This window comes from Nelumbo nucifera, chromosome 7, assembly GCF_055504915.1.
Source record: "Nelumbo nucifera cultivar China Antique chromosome 7, China Antique-T2T, whole genome shotgun sequence".
Lineage (NCBI taxonomy): Eukaryota > Viridiplantae > Streptophyta > Magnoliopsida > Proteales > Nelumbonaceae > Nelumbo > Nelumbo nucifera.
In genome coordinates this window covers 33,859,861-33,887,647 of record NC_142655.1, presented here as the reverse complement: position 1 = coordinate 33,887,647, position 27,787 = coordinate 33,859,861, and the positions used below count along the sequence as shown (strand labels likewise).

General features: G+C 37.5%; 1 protein-coding gene across 1 annotated transcript; it reads right to left on the bottom strand.

The window, feature by feature from the left end:
- Positions 1 to 2,448: 2,448 nt before the first annotated feature.
- Positions 2,449 to 26,527, bottom strand: LOC104598303 (phosphoglycolate phosphatase 1A, chloroplastic-like). Its single transcript, XM_010260305.3, has 11 exons — positions 26,040 to 26,527; positions 24,563 to 24,630; positions 24,247 to 24,339; positions 24,090 to 24,161; positions 23,154 to 23,225; positions 14,754 to 14,813; positions 14,550 to 14,602; positions 7,187 to 7,284; positions 3,114 to 3,213; positions 2,830 to 2,933; positions 2,449 to 2,742 (listed from the first exon to the last, which is right to left on the bottom strand). Exons 1-11 carry the CDS (start codon positions 26,311 to 26,313, stop codon positions 2,636 to 2,638), a joined length of 1,101 nt encoding a protein of 366 aa, XP_010258607.1. The 5' UTR covers positions 26,314 to 26,527; the 3' UTR covers positions 2,449 to 2,635.
- Between the last annotated feature and the right edge of the window lie 1,260 nt (positions 26,528 to 27,787).

Below are 27,787 nucleotides of genomic sequence, written 5' to 3'. Positions count from 1 at the left end.
CTACATCCTTTTCGTTTGCTAATGGAAGAGGAAAATGATTAAAGTAGCCATTCATCAAGATACTTTAGTGATTCTTTGACTGTACGATATTCGATTCAAACTAAATCTTTCTCAGAAATCAATACCTCTGGTTCTTAATTAGGTTATATTACTTTAAAAACTGGGTCTTACGCTTGAGCTCTTTGGGTCCTTATCTCCCTTCTATGACCCAACCATCTCATATTGTTTGCCTTGCTGGATATGATCTAATTCTCAACTCCAATAGTTCTATAAAACCAAAACTAGGTTTGAGATATTGCATAGCAAGATGCCAATTATCATTAATAATGTAATACACATCACAATTGTTAAAACGTACTTATCACAATGCACGACAACAAAAAAATAATCACCGAAAAATAATGATAGACGTTCAATAGACATGGTGAATAAACAATAAATAAAGGTTCAATTTGGAAGTACAAATACAAATATGTAGAGTGCAAAACCTTGTATTTTGTATATATATCCACTATACAGCAGCAATAACAGAAAACAAAAAGCTTTACTTTTTCTCATATAAATGTTCAGAACCATCAACACCATGCCTTAAGATCTTTCCCCTTTCAATCATCTCTCCTGTCCCAATCTAAGACCATCAAGTCAGCAATAAATGAATCACCGATACTGACTACACATGATGAATAAAAGAGAAATAATAGAGATAAAATATAAAACCATGCCTTCTCAATTAAGGAAAATTTTGGCATTTAAAAAAGCTTAGAGAACGACATTAGAATTTTCTGTTTTCATTTTAACATCTACATGTCAAAACCTTTAACAGAGTTTATTACTATTAGCAAAAAGTAGGGGAAGTTTCAACAATTTTAGAAATTTGAATGGAGGTTCCGGCAATTTAACCTAATAAAAAAAATTACTGCTTTTATACATGCATGAAATTTGTGTTTAAGATAATTAATTAATTAATCATCATTATTTCTTATGAGTGAAGAGCTTAACCACTTAATATTAATATTAGTGGTTAAATTGGACGTAAATTAAACTTATGATGAAGAATCACTTAACCACTTAAATATTAATATTAGTGGTTAAATTGGACGCCAATTAAACTTATGATGAAGAATCACTAACTTTATGTTCTTTGTAAATAGTGGTTAAGCATGTAATTTAAATATTAAGCAACTAATTATTGGTTAGGCATGTAACTTACCAATAATAATATTAGTGCTTAAGCATTGAATTTATGTGAATCAAGCTTTACGTTTTTTTAAGATGAATATGGTTTATTTCAGAGATTTATCATGAGTCTTACAATTTTATGATAATATTAAATAACATATATTCCCATATACTGATTATGATATATTTCTTCACAGATGCAATCATAGCATGTGATGTTATTGATATGCTTTTATGATCTATGTTTCCATTCCATGCATATTTTCATCCATATTAATGTATATCTAAATCATATTTCAATACATCTTTTAAAATTACCTTTCTAATACACCTTGCATTTACAATACTTGACCTTACAATCAATTGCATCTAGAAATGTAAATAGAATTTTGGACAGAAAAGGGTATATTTGTCCCACAAGAAAATATTAATTAGATCCGGTTCCACTTTTTTTTTTTTTTTTGTTAAATGAGACAATTAACGATTTACATAATCCATTAATGCAAGCCTTGAAGCTCATTAAGGTTTCAACGTAAGCATGAAAGCTAATTGAGTCCCTTAGAAAACAGAGAGTTGGTCATCAACAAGCACCCGATATGATCCCATACTACGCTTTTGGATAAGATCAATGTCATACGGTAGGAAAACAGAGGCTTCAAAACAAAAACAAAATCGCTATATCCAACTCTAATCAGGTCGTATCAGTCTATGTTGATCCGTATTTGTTAATACTCAACTGTCATAAACCAATATTGCTATACAAACCCACATTCGAACTGTTACAAACCCATGATCAACTAATATAAACTCATCCTCAACCATTACAAAATATTCTCAACGGCTAGTAAGTCATACGCTCATACTAAACCATCACAAACCATATATGAACCCATACTAAACCATTGCAGACTAATAGTCAACTAGCATAGATCATCACAAATCCATACTTACCAAAACAATCATATTCGACTGTTACATGCTCATACTCAGCCATTACAAACTGATAAAACTTTATTATTCCATGTAAGATGTATCCAATGTACTTTGTACTCAGCTTACTAACCCCAGTCCGATCCCCAAGATTTTGGGATCGAAGATATGCAACTCCAACAGATATCTGCATCTGATATTGGCATCTCAAGCCATAGAATATAAAAATCTGTTTCAAAATTAACTCTCTCTTCTATCCAAATTCCCCTATTTAAAAGGAAAATCCATTACCCACCAAAAAGAATAATTCTTTTCTCTTTCCATTTTGTCAAAGGATAATTGTATGAATAAACTAAAATAGAATTAATTTTATGCCATTTCTTCTTGTCCAGGATTTCTTTCAGTTAACTTTGAAAAAATATAAAAAAAAAGATTAACAGATTTCACACTGAAGAAATATGATAATGGGCAGAAGGAAATTTTACAGGTGAACCTAGGAAAAAAAATGACACAAATTGCTATCAGCTCAAACAGTAGCAGCCTTGAGAGACAGAAAATCTGAAATCTTGTTGGTGTAGAAATCTGGTTGTATGGAGTTGTTGGGATTTTGAAGCATGGACAGACTTGTCACACCTATTAAAAGAGAGAATTAAACCTTTTTTAGTTGCATCTCATTAATGTGATGAAAGATGGGAGAGAAGAAAGAGCAGCTTGAGTTACCTGATAGAACAAGAAGGGTCTTGCAACCACCATTTTGTCCAAATAAAATATCAGTGTCCAATCTATCTCCAACCATGCATATCTGTGACTTGAGAATATTGAACCTGTCATTGGTTACAGGCATTATATTAGAGATCAAATACATGCTAAGCAACACTTCTTTTATGTAATGCCATTGTTTCGCAAAAACAGACACTCGGCTGGTTGAGAAATTATTTTGTTTAGCACATCAGTCAAGCTTACTAGAACAAAATCTTAGTGAGAAGGAAAAGTAGCAATCTTACTTGTTGGCTAAGTAGTCCATCATAAAGGTTGAGGGCTTCCCTACAACCAGTGGCTCACGTTGAGTTGATCCACTAATAGCACCAACCATGGAACCACCACCTGAAAATGAAAAAAGATTGTTGTCTGAGTAATTGGGTCTATATATCAAGGATGTACTGGTATTAGAGCCATAAGCCAATAAATGGAAGAGACTTCATTGATTGACCAAGGCAGTAGCTGACATCATCATGGTGTTTGGTTAATGTCAGCAGATGTACCGGTGAACCTTGAGAAGAATGACTTCTACAATCTGATAGAAGATCATTCATGGGTTCATGTCAGCATCTTTCCAGGATTATTTTTTGAAGACTGTAGATATTGTTCCTTGCTAATAAAAAAAAAAAAGACTAGATGTTTTTTGAATTTATTTTGAAGAAAATACAGAAAATCAGAGTTGATGTTCTCGGCATGTGTGATCTGATTGGCATGTTAGAAGGTTGATTTGGCAGTGTTTGATCCCTATCATATTTATGAATCTAAAGAACTTATTTCATTTGGTTTGGTTTAGTATTAAGTGATGATTCCTCTCTTTGTAGTGCTGTATTTGCTTTTTCATTGGCTGCTTATGTTCTACAATGGTGAGAAATGGTTCAGCTAAGGCAGGAAAAGTGTTTGCTACTCTAATGCATGTGTACGACATCTACACAAGTCTTTCAGAAATTCAGCATTCTCTCTAAAAACTAGGACAGTTTTTAATGTTCCAAAAGAGTTCTTATCACTTATGTTGGTATGGTATTGACCTGTAGTGATTAGTATTGTAGAGTAGGGCTGGAAAATATTGACCCAATCCCATTTGACCAACCCAACCCACCCATTTGAGTAGTGGGCATCAGTTATCTTATACTCTTCACAAGTTGGGCATGTATGACATTTATTACCAACTTGAGGGAGAGTGTTATTTGAGTTATTGGGTCTATATATCAACAATTTAGTAGCAAGGGTATTATTGAAAGTTTCACTTTCTTCTCAGTGACAAAAAAAAAGGAAGATTGAGTAAGAAGCATGGAGCCTATTCCAGAATTTCCCAATTTTCTTCTCTTTTGTTTCTCCTTTCCCACTTAATTTCTTTCTGACAGTCTAATCTAGTCACTACCAAGATTAAACCAAAGTATGATACCACTTAAAGAAAAAGATCTAAATAGGGAAAAGTTATTAAAGAATGAAAAGGTGAAAAAATCCAACCTTCAATTTGTATCTAAAGCCAATGATCAAGTAAAGTGTACTAGCTTAACATGAGAAGTGTTGTAAGGCTTAAGTGTTCCTTGTAACTGATGTTAGTGGGACAGTTTCAGCTACTAGTCCTTTCTTTCTTTCTTTTCTTATTGTTCTTATCCTAGGATAGGCCGCCAGGGGCATACTTGTAATTTTGTCTTTTTTATAAAGATTAATATAAATAGAAGACTGGCGGCTGCCAGTACTAAGTTTTGCTTTTCTTTCTATCATCTGTACCTCTCTCTCTCTCTCAATCACCACAAGCAACAACATGGTATCAGAGCGGAATTTCTAGGCTGGAGAAGACCTACGATCCTAGCATCAGCCTTTCCAAAGGGGATTGGACGTGGCTACTTTTGTTTCAGAGGAAAAAAAAAAAAAAACCATGTTCCCAAGAATGTTTCAGAGGATAGATGCCATGAAGGAGGAGATTGATGCCCTCCACAAAAATCAGACTTGGGAATTGGTGGATCCTCCAGAGGGGAAAGAACCCGTGGGGTGCAAATGAGTGTTCACAGTTAAGCACAAGGCAGATGAAACAGTTGAAAGGTACAAAGCAAGACTAGTAGCCAAAGGGTACACACAGGTATATGGAGTTGACTATGATGAGACTTTTGCTCCGGTGGCTAAGATGAACTCGATTAGGGTTCTCCTATCCTTAGCTGCTAACTTTGACTGGGAATTGCATCAACTGGACATAAAGAATGCCTTCCTGAATGGTGACTTGGAAGAAGAGGTATACATGGTTCAACCTCCTAGATTCTCTGCCAAGGGAAGTGAAAACAAGGTGTGCAAACTACGGAAGTCTCTCTACAGCTTAAAACAGTCTCCCAGAGCCTGGTTCAGTAAGTTTCACATGGCAGTACAAGAGATGGGGTTCCAACAGTGCCAATCTGATCAGACACTTTTTGTGAAGAGATGTCAGGAGCAGATTTCCGTATTGATAGTGTATGTAGACGATATCATCATTACGGGGAGTTGGAGTTCAGAGATACAGAAATTGAAACAATTCCTTGCATCCAAATTTGAAGTGAAAGATCTAGGACTCCTAAAGTATTTCCTTGGGATCGAAGTTGCCCGTTCAAAAAGGGGTATCTTTGTCTCTCAAAGGAAATACACCCTTGATCTATTACGGGATATAGGTAAATTAGGTGCAAGGCCGGCAGACACTCCTATGGATGCGGACCACAAGCTAGGTGACTGTATTGGTGAACCTCTGAAAGATGTAAAGCAGTTCCAAAGGTTAGTGGGAAAGTTGATTTATCTATCCATGACCCGTCTAGATATTGCCTATTCAGTTGGAGTTCTAAGCCAGTTTATGCACTTTCCTAAGAAGCCACACATGGAGGCAGCAGAGAGAGTCCTTAGATACCTGAAGAAACATCCAGGAACAGGCCTACTATTCAGTAAACACAATCACCTAAAGGTGGAAGTCTTTATAGATGCTGATTGGGCAGGAGCCGTGAGTGGGTATTGCACATTTGTGGGAGGAAATCTGATGACCTGGAAGAGCAAGAAGCAAAGTGTGGTAGCAAGATCAAGTGCAGAAGCTGAGTATAGAGCTATGGCACATGGGGTGGCTGAAGTCCTTTGGCTAAAGAACCTCCTAGGTGAGCTTGGAGTTGCTGTTCATAATCCTATGTCTCTTTACTGTGACAACAAGGCTGCAATAAACATCGCCAGCAACCCGGTCCTACATGAGAGGACTAAGCATATTGAGGTGGATAAGCACTTCATAAGAGAGAAACTAGAAAAAAGGGAAATTTGTATCCCTTATGTCAACTCCAAGGAACAACTTGCTGATGTCCTCACAAAAGGACTTCCGTGTTTGCGGCACAATGAGCTATGTGACAAGCTGGGCATGATAGACATCTTCAGCCCAACTTGAGGGGGAGTGTTGTAAGGCTCAAGTGTTCCTTGTAACTATGTTAGTGGGACAGTTTCAGCTACTAGTCCTTTCTTTCTTTCTTTTCTTATTGTTCTTATCCTAGGATAGGCCACCAGGGGCATACTTGTAATTTTGTCTTTTTATAAAGATTAATATAAATAGAAGACTGGCGGCTGCCAGTACTGAGTTTTGCTTTTCTTTCTATCATCCGTACCTCTCTCTCTCTCTCTCTCTCAATCACCACAAGCAACAACAAGAAGAAAAAGAAAATTAAAACTTGGGTCACCATTCAATAGCCCAGGGACCTCCTATATAAGTTCATAAATATATGCAATACCAGTGTGCATATGCTCTAAGCAGTATGACCATCAAATTGGCAACCCACCACAAACGGTATTTTTTTTCTACCTTTACGTTTTATAACTTATAAGTAGCTTCTTTTTATCGGAAAGGAGCAAAAAAGTTAACAGATTCCATTCTTTAAGTAATTCAGATCTATTTATGGAGAGGTTGAATGATGGAAAAGAAGAAAAGAGGACAAAGAACCCACTTCTTGTTCCTGGTTTTCAATTTGGGTCTCACAACTGAACTGGGATGATAGAGTTCTGCTACTATTGAGAATGAGTTACACCTCAACAAACTCAAAAGTTGGGGGAAATTCTAAACATTATTGACAATGAAAAGAGGATTAGATGAGGTACCTAAAGAGCATCTCATTTTACAAGACAACTTTGATAAATTATCGGAAGGAATTAGAATTTCTGGATAAAAATAGCATTTCCAAATTGAAATAGTTCTCATCCATAAATGTTAGGTCACCTTAGACCCTTGTAAAATCTGTTAGTTATCATAATTTGTCCACTTCTTAACTTCTAATTGAAGAATGAAAAAGATATCACAAGAAAAAGTTCAGGAAAGCAGGAGAAGATTAACCTGCCCATTCTTGAGCATCTGTCAGATGAGTGACAGCATCACGGTTTGTAGCAATGAACAGACAGCCTGGATTTTCACGGATGCAGAGGGTTCCATACCTTACATTAGAAAAGTACATAAGCATCATAAGAACAAAAATATACACAAGCTAAAGGCTACAAAAGTAATAACATTTAACAAGGCTTGGTTATACAGAAATGCCTTTATCTCTTAACTAGTATAAGAATTTTGAATTATGTTATAAAACAAACTGGTTACATAATTCTCCAGCTATAATTCTGATATATCAAGGAAATGAGACCCATTGAAGGTCAAATGAAAGAAAAAGTGATCATATTGCAAAGTGATAGGCAAAAAAATTACATGCATGCTCAGGGAGGCAAACAAACACTAGAATTCTGAACAGCGCAAGAAAAGTCATTTAGAGTAAGAAAAGTCACTTAGTGGGTTTGGTTCCAGGTCTGATTAGGCCCTAGGCCACTTTTTGGTAAAAAAACGTTGAAAAGGTGAAAAAACCACTGACCCAAGCAGTTCAACCACCGAACCGTTCAACCTAGGCAGCGGTTTGCATGTCACAATTAAAGTTAAGAAAAGTTAAAAATTGGAAAATGGCATTTTGGTCCCAAATTTCATTCGATAATCTATTCCTTCTTTTTTAGGGTTTACCACAGAGGTTTCCCCTTTCTTTCTCAAGTCTCACCTCTGAGACACAACAGCGACGGAGAGCAGAGGGAGTCAAGGAGACCACCATTTACAGTGCTAGGCCAGATAGATTGATGACAGGAGTCTAAACCTTGCACGACGACCGCCCTTTGCAGCAGTGACTCAGTGCTTGGGTTTGCAGTGGCGGCATTCAGGTTCCTGGGTCATTTGTTCTTCTGCCAGCAACCCAAAAGTTGTAGTGGTGACCAGGTTCCTTGGTGTTTTACAGTAAATAGAGGTGGGTACAAGAGACCTACATTAGTAATCTAAAATGAATTTTTTTTCCATCCTCTTCTAGGTTTTCGATAGAAAAAAAAAGAGACCTCCTTCATTTTCTGGGGTGTCTTAATTTTTCACTGCAAGTAGCCAGTTCTATCATTACAAATTATATCCCTTCATACATATAAAGATTAAACCAGATCGACTGTCAAACTTGCAAAATGACAAGAATCTTTCTACTAGTTACAATTGGGTTTGGAATTAATAGGACCTCTACATTTACACAAGTAAGAGCGTAGAAAAAAGGGTAAAAGAAAATAAGAAGACAAGCACATATTCATTGACCAGCAATTGAACCTCAACCTAAATGCCTGGTTCAATGATAATGGAGGGAACTAACAATGTTAATCACCTGTTGTGTACACAGAACTCAAATGTACCCATCTTTTTGTATTTCCACCAACAGTGGATTCCCTAGTAGCAACTCAAAGGAACTTTGGTTGAGACTTTTTTATTGCATTTTTTCTTGTATTATTTAATTTTATAGCATTTTTCATTATTTATAAATATTTTATGGCATGTTTCAATAATTATAAATATTTTTTATTTTTATTATATATATGACATCATAGATCGAACTATTCAACCCGGACAGTTGAACTGCTGACCTGGTTTACCAAAGTAGTTCCGTTTCCATGTCGGTTTTTAAAACATTGACTGTAAGACTTTTGGTTATCTTCATCTATCCCCTTATGGACACCATGCCAATGATCTTGAATTTGACCTGGGTCCCCCTTATTAGGTCTATCCTTCCTAGCACCGAGTTTACACAAAGGAACGTTATTGCCTCTAGGGATGAGCAAACGGTTTATTCGGTTAAAAACCGAACCGAAACCGAAATATTGAAAAACTGAAATAACCGAAACCGAAATTTTTGGTTCAATTTTCGGTTAAAACCGAATTTCAACGCTATATATTTTAATATATATTGTAGTGTATATTTTAATAAATATAATATATTAAAAATATATATATTATACAATGTATATAATAAATTATATATTTTAATACATAATAAAATACAATATAATATATTTTATACATATTATATATGTATTATATGTTAATATATATATTATAGATAATAAAGTTCAGCTAATTCGGTTTTTTCGGTTAACCGAATTTCTAAACCTGAAAACTGAAACCGAAACCAAAATTTTACAAAACCGAAAAACCGAACCGAAATTTTTGGTTCGGTTTTTCAGTCTTAACCAAGTAATGCTCACCCCTAATCGCCTCCACCTCTTGTAGTTGGACAATTGAGAGGGGCAGGATCAGCATGTCTCTTTCCTTCATCAACAAGTAAGGACGTGTCAAGGAAATCCCCTTCTCCTTCTTTCTCCACCTCTTCTTCCTAGTTCTCTGTCTCAAAGTTGAAATCAGTATCTGAGTCGTCAGAGTCTTCATCCTGTGACAACTAAATGTCAACCCAACCTCTATATTCAATATCAGCATCCTCTGAACGTACCCTCAAGTATCTAGGGTTTGGCCAGGCATTCCCATTTTTATTTGTATTTGGTCTCTTAACCCTGTTGTTTTTCCTAGAAATCACTGTGGAGTTTGCACAGAACATTTCAGGTTTAACAAACCAGTAGAGTTCTACCCAAAAAAAAAAAAAAAAACAGTAGAGGAGAACCCAGGTTGGTTGGGACAATGGTAGACACTGTCTCTCATCCCCCAAAGAGGCTTCAATCAAAGGGCTCACCTGACTATTAAAAGGGTCAGACGAGCCATTTATCTTCGGTTAATTAATTGGATTGCCCAAATTAACTCCAAGACTGAACTGAGACTTGGCTGGTTCAGAGACCACCAGTTCAACCATAGCTTTATTTGGGCCCCACACCGGTACAGACTGTTTCTTTTCTAACCATGTCTACTAAAACTAACCCCTCTTCATTTTTCTTTTAGGGAAATTATCTAAAACTCACCATGAGTTTTTAACATTTCTCTTAAACTCACCACAACTTTTCAAAACATCCAAGAAGCCACCTGTCAGAGATATTTTACTGTCCAAAACTCACCTGTCAGGTCACCGTTAGTGACCATTAACAGAAGTTGTCCACATGGAACATTAAGCATTTATAATGACCAAATTACCCCTTAATGTTGTGGAGGCGGAGCTCTACTGTTCATCTTCCCCATGAACACCAACCAGAGAGGAGCAACTGCTGTTGCTGAACCAGTCCAGCAACCTCCCTTCTATTTCTTTTCTCTTTCTTTCTCTCTTTTTTGATGAATTCTTTCTTTCTATCTCCCCCCCCCCCTCTAAATGAAAAGGATTAAAACATACCCAACACTTTTACACTAAACCACTCTGAAAGTAAGTTGTTTCCATTCTAGCGAGCTTGATCTCCATTAATGGGCAGCTCAAAATCTGACAGAAGTCTTTATTTTCAAAGAAGCACCACCGACTGGTAGATGATTATTAAATCATACCGGAACCAGCTTGCTATTGCTGCTACGGAGGAGGCCATGTGGATGAAGATAAGAGCCAAGGCCACCCACATATACTGTTACCAAACCCAACAGAAGTTCTTGCACTATTTTGCGGTTGTTGATGCAAATTTTGAGGCTACTAAGTGGTCCCAGCTATCTTCCCCGATCTTCCCAAAACAGTTTGAAGCTGTCACAAAATGAATGATCCCCCCCCATTGAGCTGATGATGCTCAATGTGATTAATTAACGGCAACATTCATATGATGATCCAGCTCTGCTTTTGGGTCTCTGAAATTCTCCTTGAACACCAAAGGTTGTACCATTGGCCTGTTGCTTCGTCTCTTGGATTTAAGTAAAACACAAGTTGAACTGCTTCCCTCACCAAATTGTCATTGAGATTGAAACCCATCACCTAATTAAATTAATTTCCTTCAAACGCTTTTTATTAACCAATGCAACCACTAAAATCCAGCATGTGAGAATGAATCCATGACATATTCAACTGGAGAGCTAAGAGCTGAAGGAGATCCATAGTATGCCAATGCATGGAGGGGAACTTAAAAGGGTAAAAAGGCCCAACTTCAGTCTTAGAGGCAAACCCCTTGTTGTAGTTATTGTGGTTCATATTCTCCCTGAGTTTGTCTGTCCTTTCCACGAGTACGTTTGTCATTCATCTTCAATGAGAAACTAAGAAGGAAGCCAAAACTCCCTGTCGTCCATGTCCTCTACCGTTTCAGGAGTCCGGAAAGGGAACAGATAGAGACCGAAAATCATGAAAAAATCAGAATGGGTTTTGAAGGCATGAGTGATGGTAGTTGCTACATTGTCCAAGTCCTTCCCCCTTTTCTTTCCCTTCTTCTTCCCCTCTTTTTCTGGTCCTGAACAGGACTGTTCTTATTTTGTTCATAGCAAAATCAAAGTGAAGGGTAGCATAGTAAATTTACAGAAGCCATTTGTATTCTAACGATAGATTTCTGACATGGGGTTCCCTGGACGTTTTGAAAAGTTATGGTGAGTTTAAGAGAAATGCTGAAAAGTCATGGTGAGTTTTAGACAATTTCCCTTTCTTTTAATTCAAATTTATTTGAAAACATTTCTAAATCTGTCAATTTCCTAGAACAAAACTCAACAGACAACTGTTCACCTTCCTGATAAATAACTCCCACCATGCTTCTCCCTGCAGCCTTTCTCTTGTCACCACCTAAGCACCAACCTGTTGAGTCAGCATTGTCTTCAACCTCAGAACCAGACCTCCATAGTGATGCTTCCACTTCCGAAGCAATCCAAATTTTGCGCTATTGTAGGCTTCTAATGCTCCAAAAAAGTGTTACCATCTTATCGACTACTGCTTCTTCTGACAAATTAAATGGAAGCCCTATCAATTTCACCGTGAAGCTTCCATTTCCTAACTCTTTATCATTATATAAGTAGCATAACTTACACCATTTCTCCACTTGGACCATACCCACCTCTGTCTCTATCCTTGAAAGCTTCATCTTGTCGCTCCCTGAATCCAAGACTGCCTTTGTTTCACTGAAAGGGATCAGCACTACGTGGATTTGAGATTAAAGTTTCTGACTATAGCATCCACTGCTGGCTTCCAGTTTGTTATTTTTTGGCTGGTCGTAACTACATACCTCTGTTGCCACACACCTTTATCAATTTCCAGCATCACTTTCTCCTTTCTACAGGGCATCAGTATGGGGGACTCTGGTCCCTGCTTATCCCCACTACAAACATTTGTTTTATCCTTACCAACGGCAATATTCTCCGTCTCCCTTAGAGAGATAACCTCCTCTTTCAGACCAAGCCTATGCTGTTTCCTCTCTTCCAGACTACTGAGATACTCTTGTAAGCTATCTGCTATCAGTTTCCACCCTTCACTATCCTTCCCTTCGGGGAAACACACCATTTGCCTTTTCCCCATCCCAAAATATTCTGCCACTTCCATTTTAGTTCAGATTAATATTTCTTCCCAAACACCATCTTCGAGTTTTTCCACCCTTGTTTTTCGATAGAGTATATTACTCCTTCGAGAAAACCCTTCACCCATAGAGTAGCATCTCCAACAAGGAAAATGGGGCCTCTTTTTCCTTCTCTCACCTTCAAAGATTGATATCCGCTATGGTTACAGTCTTCGAGTATCACCTGCTTCTCTTCCACTTCAATTTCATTCCTCCACCTTGTCACCAGCACGAACTTCATCACAGCCATGAGAGGGCGGGGGGTGGGGGGAAGTGTACTATGTTCTCCCCAAATACCTCCAGGATTCTGGTAGTAGGGGCAAGAATATTTTGACAGTAGCAGATTGAAGTTACCATTCATCTTGTCATTAGTTTATTTGAGTTAATGGGCCTTCAGTATTCTTTCTTTGTATTTAATGACAGCTGCCCCATTAAGGGAAATCTTATAAATGTCCCCTTAGTTTTCTTATTATGATTAATTAAAGTAATTAGGGGCTGGAGAAACAGGATGATTAGACTCTTTTCCTTCTTCATTTCTTCACTTCTCTTCTCTTACACTCTTTCTCTCATTTTCTTCAAACCTAGTTATTTTATAGATAGAATAAGACGAGTGAAAAATTATACAAAGGAAAAAGTTTGTCTAGAGGATGTGTAGGAGAATTATTTTCTTTTGGTGCGTAAGATAGGGTAAGATTATATGGAGGTGCGCAAGGCTTCTATCTTATCGTCTATATGGGAGGAAAGAAAAGAAAGAATATTCAAGGGAAAGCAAGGTCCAAGGAAGCAATTATATAAACTGTTACCATAAGAGCAGCACATTCCATCAAAACACAGAAATCTTTTTATCAATTCTTTAATGGTAACATCATCAGAGGGTGGAGAGAAGTGGAACAATCCTCATCCACAAGTATAATCATTCAAAAGGAGTAGACACCACCGGCTGTGAATCAAGTTAAATTGAATTTTGATGGGTGCAACCTGGGTAGTCCAGGTGAATCTGGTATTGGAGGTCTCATTAACTGTCAAGGTATCATAATGATGATTTATTCAGGCCTTATGGGGATTGGAGTCTCTACAATATGAGAAGACTAGAGGAAGGAAATTCTAAAGTGGCAATAGGGTGGTTAAAAAGGAACAGTCAAGGAACTTGGCAGTACAGATACATTTTAAGGGAAATTGAGCTGCTCTCAACTGAGCTGCAAGTATCATTCAAATGAGATCCTAGAGCTGCAAATTGCTTAGTTGATGCATTTGCAAGACAAAGGGTAAAATATGCTATAGAAAGTCTGGGGGATAACATGTGAATCTTGAATATAAATATGCTACAGAATATCTAAGTTAGAGATTGGTCAGTCTGTGTTGAGCTATTAAAAGGTAATTACTGTACATATTTCATCTATGATAATAAAGATTTACTGTTATCTATCAAAAACAAGGGCATGAGTAGTAGTAATATGATAGCTGCAATGTAGTATGTGAACCATTTGGTCTTCTGTGCTACTTGTGTATGCCACCATGAGTGCTGCTAGGGAGGCATCACAAGCACTGTAGCTTGCGCAAGAAGACAAGTGGAAGGATAGCTTCATTAGTATTTGAAACAACTCTCCAGTAATGACTTTCATAATAAATTCTTCATATGAAATATTTCCAAAAGAGCCGTGTTTTAGGCTGATTAGGAAAATATAAGTGGAGAGATAACTTTCATGGTCTTCAACAACAACTACCCAGTAATGGTTTTCATAATCAACTCTTCATTTGAAATGTTTCTAGAAGAACCATGTTTTAGGATTATTAAGAATCATGAGCCCACCCATGGAATTTTTGAAAAGGAAAATCTTTGCAATAAACGGAAGTGAAATAAGATATTGAATTATCAATTGTATTTTAGCCAAACAAACTGTCAAAAGAAACACTACATAATATAAGAAATGTATATTGGGAAAAATGGTAATTTTAATGGGTCTAGAAAGAGATTAACTTACTGAATTTTGTAATAATTGAAATAACGATCAAATCCAACAACAACAGCTCCAACCTAAACAGCAATACATAACCTTCTTGAACAAACAAGTTCATACACAAGGACAGAAACTACTATTCAATCTCTGCTTACAAGTCCCAGATAAAGGGCACTCAAGCAGATTGCATAATAGAGTAATTGAGCACACAAAAGAATAGAATCATACACTCTCATCATGCTCCATTAGAAATCCGGGTTTTAGCTCTATCTTTTTCCCACCATCCTCCTATAAAGAAGAAAATATACCATCAAACAAACTATCATAACTGTACAATCCACAGTCATTGCCATGATTGATAAACACGTGTATATGTATATGTATTTCTTAAGTTAAGAAAGTTTATCTAAAAAGAAAAATTAATTCAACTATGCACACATGCGCATGTGATTTCTAGTGTAAACATAAAAATTGACAAAAAACAAGCTAGATCAAATAAGGTTATTTGGATAAGGATTATGCAATTGTTTTGAGCTCTCTTTATTGTTCCAGACTTATATTGGGGACATACATTGTATGTTTTTCCTTCTTTGGGTAATGGGCTACACAACAAGGTGTAGCCCTCCCCCAAACCCATAGACTCTCCATCCTAGATGAAGGTAGGACTCAATCCCAAGTCCTTGCTACAACCAGCTAGAGACTTTACCAGCAAGCAAACTGGTATTGGGGAAATAAACCCCCATGTTCAATTCCATGTGCAAATCAAAGAGATTAAACAACATGCAAATAGAAAGTACCAAGCAATAGAGACCTCAGTTGGTAGGATCTCTGACTTGCTGGAGTAGAGACCTGGGATCAAATCCCACTGCCACTAGGGTTGGGGGTTAAAGGGAGGGGGATGAGATACCCCCATTGTGTAGCCCTGTGAAGGGAAAAAAACACCAATCAATAGAGCAATTAATCAAACACAAAGAGAAAATGAGAGGAGACTGTAGAGATAGCTGATAAGCTGTTAGTGTTTGTGGGGTTCCAACCCCACATTTTATACCTGCTGTTTATTTTATTTTTTATTTAGAATAATTAGGCCGGCTGGGCCTTGTTTGTCTTTCTTTCATTTGTTTTAAGCAAGTGTATTATGGTAATTAGTCATTGTAATAGATTGCAATATAAATACATCTTAGTGGGTGGCTAGAAACATAATTCAGCCGAACCCTTTCTTTCCTACTTCTCTTCCTCTCTCCCTTTCCTCTTTTATTCGTGACCCTTCTTTCTCTTTCTTTTCTACCTTTTTAAATCAGAAAACAACTATTTGCTGGTTTAATTTATTCAAGTTGGTATCAGAGCCAAAACTAGAGCAGTTTAGGGCTCTCATGTGAGCCTAATCCAGTCGGCAGCATGAGAAGTTATTGAATCTGAAGTATTGCATCTTCACCTGATTCTTGGAGGATCACTGGAGATTCAAATTGTACTCAAGGGGTTACACAACCTTTGGAGAGTGCCCGGTGACCAGGAAGAGTCAGAGAAGTCAGGTAAGTCAAAGATTAGGGCTTAATCTGAAGGTTAAAGGTGGCGATCAAATTCTTTCTGAGAAAGAACTCATCTTTATTGAGATCAACCTTAAAGGGAACAGTTTTTAACCTTCTGGAAGCAGTGGTTAATAGAAATCTATCTCCTTTGCCATTTCTTTAGGGTTCCTTGACAGAGATCGACCTTAATTCAGCAGTTTTCTGATATATCTGCTAGTTTCTCTGAGTTTTTTTGTGAAATCCCACGGTCAACTATTGCTCCCATTTTTTGGCTCCTGGGTGTTCTTTTCGACTGAGGAATGTTTCTTGGGAGTTACCAATAATCTGAAATTGATTTCTGGTAGTGACTGTTAACATCCGCTTTAAAATGGAGAAAGTTGGAAGTGAATTCAAGACTCCAGGGGAAAGTTTTTTAGGGGCTGGAAGTATGACTGAAAGTTCTTTTCAAATTACAACTGTTAGGTTCGATGGAACAAATTACTTGGAGTGGGCACAATCAGCCATGATGGCAATTGGGGGTAGAGGTAAATTAGGCTATGTAACGGGGGATATAAAGAAGCCAGCAAATGAAGACACATCACTTGCCAAATGGGTTCAAGAGAACTATTTGGTGATGACATGGCTGTGTAATTCAATGCAGCCCCACATTAGCCAAAATTATTTATGGGCCAAAACGACAAAGGAAATCTGGAATAATATGAAAGAGACCTACTCCTAACCTCTTAATGTCGCTAGGGCTTATGAACTGAAGTGTGAAGTGAAAAATCTCAAGCAGGGGGAGAAGCCAGTCTCCGTTTACTTTGCTACTTTGAAATCTTTGTGGCATGAAATTGACAATTTGGAAACCATTGAATGGGAGAGTCAGAGAGATGCGACTACCTATAGCAAGCTGGTTGAAACAAACAAAATTTTTGAATTCCTAGCTGACATAGTAAGACAGCAACTTCTTACCAGGGATACTGTGACCTTGTCTCAGGCTTATTCGCTAGTGCATAGTGAAGAGAGTAGAAGAAAAGTGATGTTACAAGTTCAACCCATGGAATCAGCCCTAGCAGCAACAAAACAGAAATTTGGGAAAGATCAGGAAAAGGAAATAAAGAAGGAAGATAAAAGGGAGATGTTTTGTGATCATTGTAAGAAGCCCAAGCATACTAGGGATACTTATTGGAAGTTGCATCCCCATCTTGTTCCAATTAGATTCAGAAATAAGAAAGGAAGTGCTAATATGGCAGCCAACACTGACAGTGCATCATCTTCCAATACAAGAACCACATCTCTAGATGCCTTAGCTGTTGTCCGGGTTGCCTTGACACAATTGGAGAAGCTGGTATTTCCGGGTCATCATCTCAGTCTTCGACTGTTACTCCTATTCCTACTTCAGCTTTTGCTCCCTCAGGTACAAGAGCTACAGCATATCACACTTCAGCCCCAGGTAATACTAGACCCTTCTGGGTAATAGATTCAGGTGCTTCTGACTATATGACTAGTTTATCCACCTTGTTTACCACCTACTGTTTATCCTCAGGCAAAGACAAAAGTATCTATTGCTTATGGCTCCCTTGTTCCTATTTCTGGCAAGGGAAACATCAGGCTGTTGGATGCCATCTCTTTGTCCTCAGTTTTGCATGTCCCTAAGCTTAGTGCTAACTTGTTTTCAGTTAGTAGTATTACTAAGAATCAAAACTGTTCAGTGACTTTTTTTTCCCGAATGGAGTCTACCTGCTTGAGCATCCACAGGGGAAGGAAAGTGAAGTTGGGAGATTGTTTGTTTCTCAGTCTTTGGGTCAGATTATGCTTTGGCATAACAGATTAGGTCATTTGTCCTTTGGGTCTTTGAAGAGCCTGTTTCCAAGTTTGTTTGAGTCAGTCCAAGTGTCTAGTTTGAAGTGTGAAAGCTGCGAACTTGCAAAACATTGTAGGTCAACTTATTCTTTGAGCAATAAAAGAAGCAATATTCCATTTGAAATTTTGCATCTGCCATGGGGGGGGGGGTACAGATACTTCTTGTTATTTGTTGATGATTAAACCCTTTTCTCGTGGATATACCTGATGCACTCTCGATATGAGGTTCCTTCACTGACCCAAGCTTTCCATCAGATGGTATTGACCCAATTTGAAATCAAGATCAAAATTCTCAGATCTGATAATGCCAAGGAGTATTTTGCAAAACCCTTGGCATCATATCTTCTAGACCATTGAGTTATTCATCAGAGCACTTGTCCCCGTACACCTCAGCAGAATGGGGTTGCTGAGAGAAAAAACAAACATATTTTGGAAGTAGCTAGAAGCATTATGCTCAACTCTAATGTTCTCATACGCTTCTGGGGGGATGCAATCCGTGCTGCTGTTTACTTTATTAACCGAATTCCCTCGTGGGTTTTGGACATGAAAACACCATTCAACCTTTTGTATCCAAACAAGGACTTGCTCACTATTCCCCTTAAAACCTTTGGGTGTACTTGCTTTGTTCAAATCCTGGGACCTCATCGCTCTAAATTTGATCCCAACGTTGCTAAATGTATTTTCCTTGGGTATGCACAAAATCAAAAGGGGTATTGCTGTTATGTTCCTATTTCGGGAAGGCATTATGTGTCCATGGATGTCACCTTTTTTGAGGATATGCCCTACTATCATAGGGCCTCTCCTCAGGGGGAGAGTCATGAGGAAGGGATTTCAGCCCCAGAAGTTCCATTACCTATCCCAGTTGTTGAGGGGGAGTGCTGTGAAGAGGGTTGTCAAAAGCGCAGGGAGTTGAGAGTGTATCACAAATAGTGGTGGAGGCAGGTTAGTTCTCGTTCACAACAGTCCAGGCCGATCCCAACACCTCCTACAGCTTCAGATCCAGGCATTACACCCATTATTGAGCCCACTATTGCAGATACTTCACCTAACACTGTTGAGCCTCAGTCCCTTCCTTATGACCTTGATCTCCCAATTGCAATTCGTAAAGGGAAGCGTTGTTGTACTTCATCCACTGCTCATTGTATCTCCCAGTTTCTCTCTTATGGTCGTCTCTCAGAATCCTATAGAACATTTCTGGCATCTATTGCTACTATTCCTATACCCAGAACAGTGCAAGAGGCTCTTCTGATACCTAAATGGAAGGAAGCAATGAAAATAGAGATGGATGCACTTATTAAGAACGACACTTGAGAACTAGTTGACCAGTCTGAGTGGAAGAAACCTATTGGATGCAGATGGGTGTTTACAGTAAAATATAATGTTGATGGCTCTATAGAGAGATACAAGGCCAGATTGGTTGCAAAGGGTTTTACACAAACTTATGGCATAGACTATATGGAAACCTTTGCACCAGTTGCAAAGATGAACATAATTAGAGTCCTACTATCTATGGCTACGAACTTCTCTTGGCCACTTTTTCAAATGGATGTCAAGAATGCTTTTCTAAACGGAGATTTACAGGAGGAGGTGTGCATGGAGTTACCTCCCGGTTTTTACAATACAGAAGTAGGAAAGAAAGTTTGTCGACTAAAGAAGGCGTTGTATGGGCTGAAACAGTCTCCGAGAGCTTGGTTTGACAGGTTTAGATTGGCATTAGAAAAGTTCGGCTACATGCAGGCTCGATTAGATCACACTCTCTTCTTTAAGAAGACAGACTTTTCTTTGACCTTACTTGCTGTCTATGTGAATGATATGTGGTGACTGGAAGTGATATTAATGAGATAGATGCTCTTAAGCAGAATCTTCACAAAGAATTTGAAGTAAAAGACTTGGGAGAACTGCACTATTTCCTAGGAATTGAGGTGGCTCGATCTAAGCATGGCATCTTCATCTCTCAAAGAAAGTATGTCCTTGACTTATTGGAAGAAACTGGAAAGTTAGGAGTAAAGCCTACTGACACACCCATTGAGTTGAACCATAAAATAAGTGCAGAAGGTGGAGAACCTCCTGAGGACAGGGCTATGTATCAAAGGTTGGTAGGGAAACTTCTTTATCTCTGCCTAACACGACCAGACATTTCATATACTGTCAGTGTTGTCAGTCAGTACATGCATTCTCCTAGGATCACTCACCTTCTTGCGGTGGAAAGGATACTTGCTTACTTGAAGAGATGCCCAGGGAGAGGCATACTTTTCAAGAACAGTGGACACATGAAGAAAGAGGTGTATACAGATGCTGATTGGGCTGGATGTATTGATGACAGAACATCTACCTCGGGGTATTGTGCATTTGTAGGGGGGAACCTTGTTTCTTGGAGAAGCAAGAAACAAAATGTTGTTGCACGCTCCAGTGCTGAAGCTGAATGCAGGTCCATGGTCAATGGTGTTGCAGAAGTGTTATGGCTGAAATCTTTGCTGGATGAACTTGGAATTGACTATGAGAAACCTTTGGTGTTGTATTGTGATAATCAAGCAGCAATTAACATTGCCTACAACCCAATACAGCATGACAAGACTAAACATATCGAGGTGGACAGACATTTTATCCGAGAGCGTGTTGCATCTCAAGAAGTGTGTCTTCCCTAAGTTACCTCTGACATGCAGCTAGCTGATCTCTTTACTAAAGCAGTCACAAAATTCAGGTTGGAGACAGATTTACGCAAGTTGGGTATGACAAATATCTACTCCCAACTTGAGGGGGAGTGTAGAGATAGTTGATAAGCTGTTAGTGTTTGTGGGGTTCCAACCCCACATTTTATACTTGCTGTTTATTTTATTTTTAATTTAGAATAATTAGGTCGGCTGGGCCTTGTTTGTCTTTCTTTCATTTGTTTTAAGTAAGGGTATTATGGTAATTATCCATTGTAATAGATTACAATATAAATACATCTTAGTGGGTGGCTAGAAACATAATTCAGCCGAACCCTTTCTTTCCTACTTCTTCTCTTCCTCTCTCCCTTTCCTCTTCTATTCGTGACCCTTCTTTCTCTTTCTTTTCTACCTTTTTAAATCAGAAAACAACTATTTGTTGGTTTAATTTATTCAAGTGAGACCAAGATTTACATGAAAAACCCTTCAAGTATCAATAATGGGGTATAATAGTCTTTTCTAGCAACAACTAGAGGCATACACATTAAGAGAAATAAGCACTCTTGGATATCACCACCAACCTTGCTAACAAGTGGATACAAGAGAAGATGGATAAATCTCACCAAATAAACAAAATAGATTTGTTGATTGATGTTCACAAACCCAATGCAAGGATGTGTTCTTGTGTATAAGGATACCTTGTCTTCTTCTAGCTCCAAGAGAAAACCCTTGTTTTTCGTTCTTTTTTTTCTCTTCATGACAAGAGGAGTTACCCAACTTATGGAGTGTTCAAGTGTCTCTCTACTCTCTCCAACAAGAGGCTTGTAGATGAAACCAACAAAGATAGTGGAGTGTGGGTCGCACTATCCACTAACAATAAAACAATATTGATAAAGTTCAGATCTATATAGGTTTTAGTTCTAGAATAATGGAGAAAAAGGAAAGAGTGAAAGAAGAGAAAGAAGAGAAGAGAAGAAGAAATAGAAAAGAAGACTGGTTCAAACTAGAGAACTCAATCTCTCTAGTCAGCCAAATTGTTTTTTATAGGTTTCTAATAAAAAACATAAAGACTGTTGTGCCCCTACTTAAGCCTGGGACACATCACTTAACCCAGGATATAACAAATATTACACCACACCTTTAACATAAAGCAAAATGACCAAACTACCCCTCTACAATCGACTCTAACACTCCCCCTCAAGCTGGTGAGTATACGTCATATAGTCCCAGCTTGTTACATATGTAGTCCACTATTCCCCAACTCAACCCTTTGGTGAACAAGTCTTCCCATTGACTTCCTATGTTTACATATGCAGTACTTATCACTCCACTAAGCACATTTTCTCTCACAAAGTGACAATCAACTTCTATATGCTTTGTTCTCTCATGAAAAATTGGATCAAAAGAAATGTGGACTTCAGCTTGGTTGTCACAATATAGCTTCATAGGAGTATCAATCGAGTACCCCATCTCCACTAAGAGGTTCCTTAACCACACTAGTTCACATGTTGTGTGTGTCATGGCTCTATATTAGTTTCTGCACTGCTTCTTGCTACCACTGTCTGCTTCTTGCTCTTCCATGTCACCAAATTGCCCCCAAGAAAGGTACAGTACCCTGTAGTGGACCTCCTGTCAGATATGGAGCTAACCCAATCAACATCAGTGTAGCCCTCTATCTCAAGACTCCCTCCACTTTTATATAACAAGCCACAACCTAAAGCTCCCTTCAAGTATCGTACAATCCTTAAAACTGCACCCCAATCGCAATGTGGAATTCGGGGATTCTGCATAAATTGACTCACCACACTAATTGCAAATGAGATATCTGGTTGAGTAATGGTTAGGTAGCTCAATTGGCTTAGCACCCAACAATCTTGCAAACACTATGTTGTTTCCATGGGTGTTTTAGTTGGTTTAGCACCCAACAATCCTGTCTCCTCTAACAGATCAAGAACATACTTCCTCTAACACAAATTAATAACATATTTAGACCTTGCTACCTCTATCCCCAAGAAATATTTTAATTTACCAAGGTCCTTGGTCTTAAAGTGATCATGCAAAAAGGTCTTCAACCTATCAATCCCCAACCTGTCACTACTACTAATAATAATAACAATATCATCTACATATACCACCAATAAGATCTTCCTAGCACCTGACACTAATTCATGCCAAATTTTTTTACTTCACTGGATCTATCAAACCATGCACGGGGAGATTGTTTAAGTCCATAAATATCCTTCTTAAGTCTACACACCTTACCATCCTCCCCCCGAGCAACAAACCCTAGTGGTTGCTCCATATATACCTCCTTAAGAAGATCACCATGTAAAAAGGCAATCTTGATGTCGAGCTAAAACAAAGGCCAATCATACATACTATGGAATCAAGTGCAAATGTATTTGGTTTAACAATTCAAATGTGGCCATCATTTAATCTCCTCTGGTTAATCAATTAATTAGATGTGATACATTTTCTTATAGGCAAGCATGATTGCAAAGTTTTATTAAATAAAGGATACAAAGTGAGGAAACAAGAGAATATTGAAAATCCAATAGCCAACATTCAGAGTAGATATTTGTGGTGATATTTATAGAAATAGTGAAAAATACCGGTCCACCAAGGTACTGAAATCCAGCAAGCTCAAGTTCTTTCAATATACCATCTTCACCGATCACATAAACCTGAATTCAGTAAAAAAAAAATGCAAACACATCAGTTGTTTTCTTTTAAATACATCATATAATTTGTTCATCAAGGAACGAGATCAACCAACAGAAACAGGTTCAAAAGAAATCAAAGAATTGGAAATAATAGTAACCTTGCAAAAAGACTCCATGTTATTAAAATTGACAATATTGGTTACCATGTCCTCTTCCTCAGGTTCTCCGGAAAAGAGATCAGGGTTCTCCTCTCCTCAAAAATAGCTAACCCCCCCCCAAAGAACATATCGTACCCCTGGGTTAATTCACAATTCCCTCCATAATTTATTTTCCAATTCTCCATGCAGAAGTTCTAATCTCTTTTCTTCCCTCATTCCCCTACTTGAGAACATATACACACCTGAGTTAACTCAGAACTCCCTCCATTTCCTACTCTCCACTCTTCAAACCAATGTCCTGAGTAACTGTTGTTCCCACTTTCATGTGACTTCTGTAAACCTCCAAACGAGATGAGGATGAATTAGACTTAAAACCCCCATCAGGAATTATTCAAAATCTGGAAACAACACTCATGGCCCTAAAGTAGGTCTTCCATTGGACATAGCAAAATCCTCATTTCATATTTCATAATATGTGAAATAATTGCTACAGAAATTCTTCTTTTATTTAGCAAATCAGTCAGGAATTATTCAAAATCTGCAAACAACACTTATGACCCCAAAGTGGGTCTTTCATTGGACATAGCAAAATCTTCTTTTCATATTCCATAATATGTGAAACAATTGCTACAGAAAATTCTTCTTTTATTTAGCAAATCAGTACATAAAACTCAGATTATAAGGTGAAGTCATCATTTTAGATACCTTGCACGTTTAAAACACAAACCTTTTTGTCTTTTGGGAAATTAATTGACTTCAGATATGCAGCAGCAGCAAAAGAGGATGCAAAAATCTCCTCCTGGAATAATTTGATTACAATTGAACATACAGATAAAAGGGATAATGTATTTCATGGAAATAAAGTTAAGTTCGAATGAACTAACCTCACTGACATTAAGACCAAGAGTTTCAAATTTTTTTCCATATTGTTTTCTTGACTTGGTTGAATTGTTTGTAACAAAAACTAAGCGCTTTCCCTGAAGTAAAAAGGACAGTAATTGCTTAACAATCACTAAAAGATTCCATTTCTTCTCATAAGCATGCCACCTTTTATTGCGGCTTTGCAGATTGCTGAAGAAGAAACCAAAATCATCTCTAGAAAACCATGATAACCGTGAACTCAACAGAGATTAAATACTCAGGCATGAAAGTACACAAACCCATAATGCACACAAACTCAAAGATGGTTTATATACAAACCCTTGAACGAAGCATATCCAGAGTTTCTGGGACTCCATCAATCAAACTATCTCCTTTCCATATAACTCCTGAAAAACACCGAGTGATAAAGATGAAACTTTTTATCAGAGCAAAACCTCCTGGAGGGCAATAGCAACTGTAAGAGGATAAACATGCAAATCATGGATTAGAACAGGATAATGCCAACCATGAATCAGGGCAAAAGTGCGAATTGCAAATCGAAGTGAATGTGTAAGTTGCAAACTGGGATAGATGTAGGAGGTGCAAATGGCTTTGCAATAGTAAATTGCAAACTGATGGTCTAGCCGGCTAGGTTTGAATAAAGCGAAATTTGATATAAATAATAAATAAAGAAATAACAATAAGTCAACATCAAGCGTAACCACTTGATAACTTGGCCTAACAACTTCTGCTGACTTGACATAACAACCTAACAACTTACCTTAAATGGAAAATTCTATCATAACAAGAAAGTACAAATAAGGAAAGTTTCCTCTCTAACAAGATCATAAGACCAACTTTATAAAGGGGAATTCATCCTCATTCCAACATTCTAGCACTACTTTATAACATAACACTCAGAAACTCCTCGGTTCTCCCAGCCCAAAGTTCTCAAACTTCATCAAGATCACCAGACTATCAAAGTCTCAACAGACCACAACAATTACTCCGGTAGCCTACAGCGACCATTTATAAAGATAAAATAGTACTACTCCAGTAATTCCACTATTACCCCACCTCAGACAACCCCCCCCTCCCCAAAAAAAAAAAAAAAAAGTAATTATGATAAAATGATAATAGTACGAATAGCTAATAGTAAAATTCAAATATGAATCAATTCTCCGAATTTCTATCAAATCAAATCATTTTTAGTGCCATAAATACATCCTTCAAGAAAAACCATTCGAAAATTTGCATCTAGAGATATTGTAACCAAAGACTGCAATCAAAATTTATAAATAGGAACCATGGCAACTTCTATGAAACCAAAAAAGGTACGGCACCTGAAAACTTTAACCAATCAGAATGTCACGTAAATTTGGATGATAAAATGATAATAGTATGAATAGTTAATAATAAAATTCAAATATGAATCATTTCTCCGAATTTCTATCAAATCAAATCATTTTTAATGCCATAAAATTTACATCCTTCAAGAAAAACCATACGAAAATTTGCATCTAGAGATATTGCAACCAAAGATTGCAATCGAAATTTATAAACAGAAACCATGGCAACTTCGATGAAACCAAAAAAGGTACGGCACCTGAAAACTTTAACCAATCAGAATGTCACGTAAATTTGGATGAATACCAATTGATCAGTTACCAGTTTATTTAAGTACCATTCTATTTTTGGTACCATAGCGGGACTAAATGCATACATAAATCTGCACAGAATAATTCTCAATTCTCAATTCTAATTGATCGGATTCAAACTTCAAAGTCACAAATACAGATGGAGTGTACGTAGTCACCATCACAGTCGAAGATGAAAGTCTCGACAGAATCAATCAGCTCATCAGCGTTCTTAAGAGGCTGAGCCGAGGCCCTGATCGTAAAATTGGCAGCCTTTGAATCCACCATTCTAGAGTTCCATTTGACCAGTGACACAGCAGAGAAAACAGGGTTGGAAAAGTAAGAGATCTTATGCCCCAGAAAGCGAGAACTAGGGATTTTGGAGAGAGATCGTGTAAGGTTTGGAGAAGTAGCAAAAGCCACCGAAACAGATAGTCTGCCACCACTCAGCATTTCTGCACAGTGTCACTCTACTCCTCCTTTTATCTAAATGGTTTTATAATGTCCGCTTTTCTAGGAGCCGCTCTTTTAGCCATTGTTTTATGCTGACATGTCGATTTGAGTGGATGAATCTCGTTGTTTATCCATCAAGGTGTGAAGTGAAGATTGAGAGGGAGAGGGAGAGTTTTTTTTTTTTTTTTTTTTCTTGCTTTCTGAAAACCCGGATACGGGGTCATACGGCGTAATCGTCCAAAACCATAGGAGTTTGTGGGGTTAAGAATAGAACTAGCATCAAGCATGATAAAAAAGTTAGATCATTTACTAAAATATTCTTTATAATTTTATGGATTTACTTAAATCTATCCTATAGTTTTACCAACTAAAAATAGTAACATTATCACCTAAACTGAGTGGAAAATGTTCATGGACATGGGCTCATGATTGTTTATTCCAAAAGCACCCCTAACACTTATTCATAGAGAAAAAAATGACCAAAGAGAGCAAAAATGATATTTTTATTATTAGGGATAAAACTGAGTGGTTTCTTGTGTATTATTAAACTATGTGACGTTTTAGTAAAATGTAAAATATAGGATAGGTTTTAGTAAATCCATGAAACTATAGAGATGTTTTAGGAAATGACCCTAAAAATTTATTTATCTATGTCCAAATTAGGGTTTTTATCAATTCCTCCACTTTAAAAAGTTCTATGAATTTGTATAATTGGAAATTGTGACAAGTGGGCAAGGGGGTATTATTGCATAGGTGGGGGTTTGAGATAATACATTCAAAAAACCAATAAAAAATTCTGAGGCAGAGCAAACCATAAATTCCCTTTTTTTTGTTAGATTCTATCCAACCTTGGGTATAGGGGAATATAAACCAAGCCTTCCCTATAGGTAGGACTGTCAATTGGACTGAATTTGGTCCAATCCGGTCTGATCCAACAATGGTCCATTTACAAATGGACTAGACCAAATCCGGTCCAAACCCCATACAAACCGGATCCAATCTAGTCCAATTGAAATGCAAATGGATCGGATTGGACCCAATCCGGTTCAAATTAAATGTTTTCCTCAAAAAAGGTTTTCCCTACTCATAGTCGGTAAGAGTCCACAACGGTCACTAAGAAATAGCAACAACAATCAACGGACGGCAACCTCTCAACAACTTAGGAAAATTAAGATCCCATGGCCAATATATTAGTTGAGGGGAAATTAGAGCCCATTGTTGATCTATCAACTTAGGGAAAATTAGGAGCCCATTTATTAGTATATCAATTTAGGTTGTGTTTGGTTTGAAGGAAAAAGTAGGGAAAGGAAGGGAAATGTAGGGAAACCTATACAAGGTTTGTAAAGGTTTCCCTTCCTTTCCCTACTTTTTCCTTCAAACCAAACACAACATTAGGGGAAAATGGGAACTCATCATTGATTTATCGTCACAAGGAAAACTAGTTGTAGGTGGGTAAGGATTAACACTTATGAAG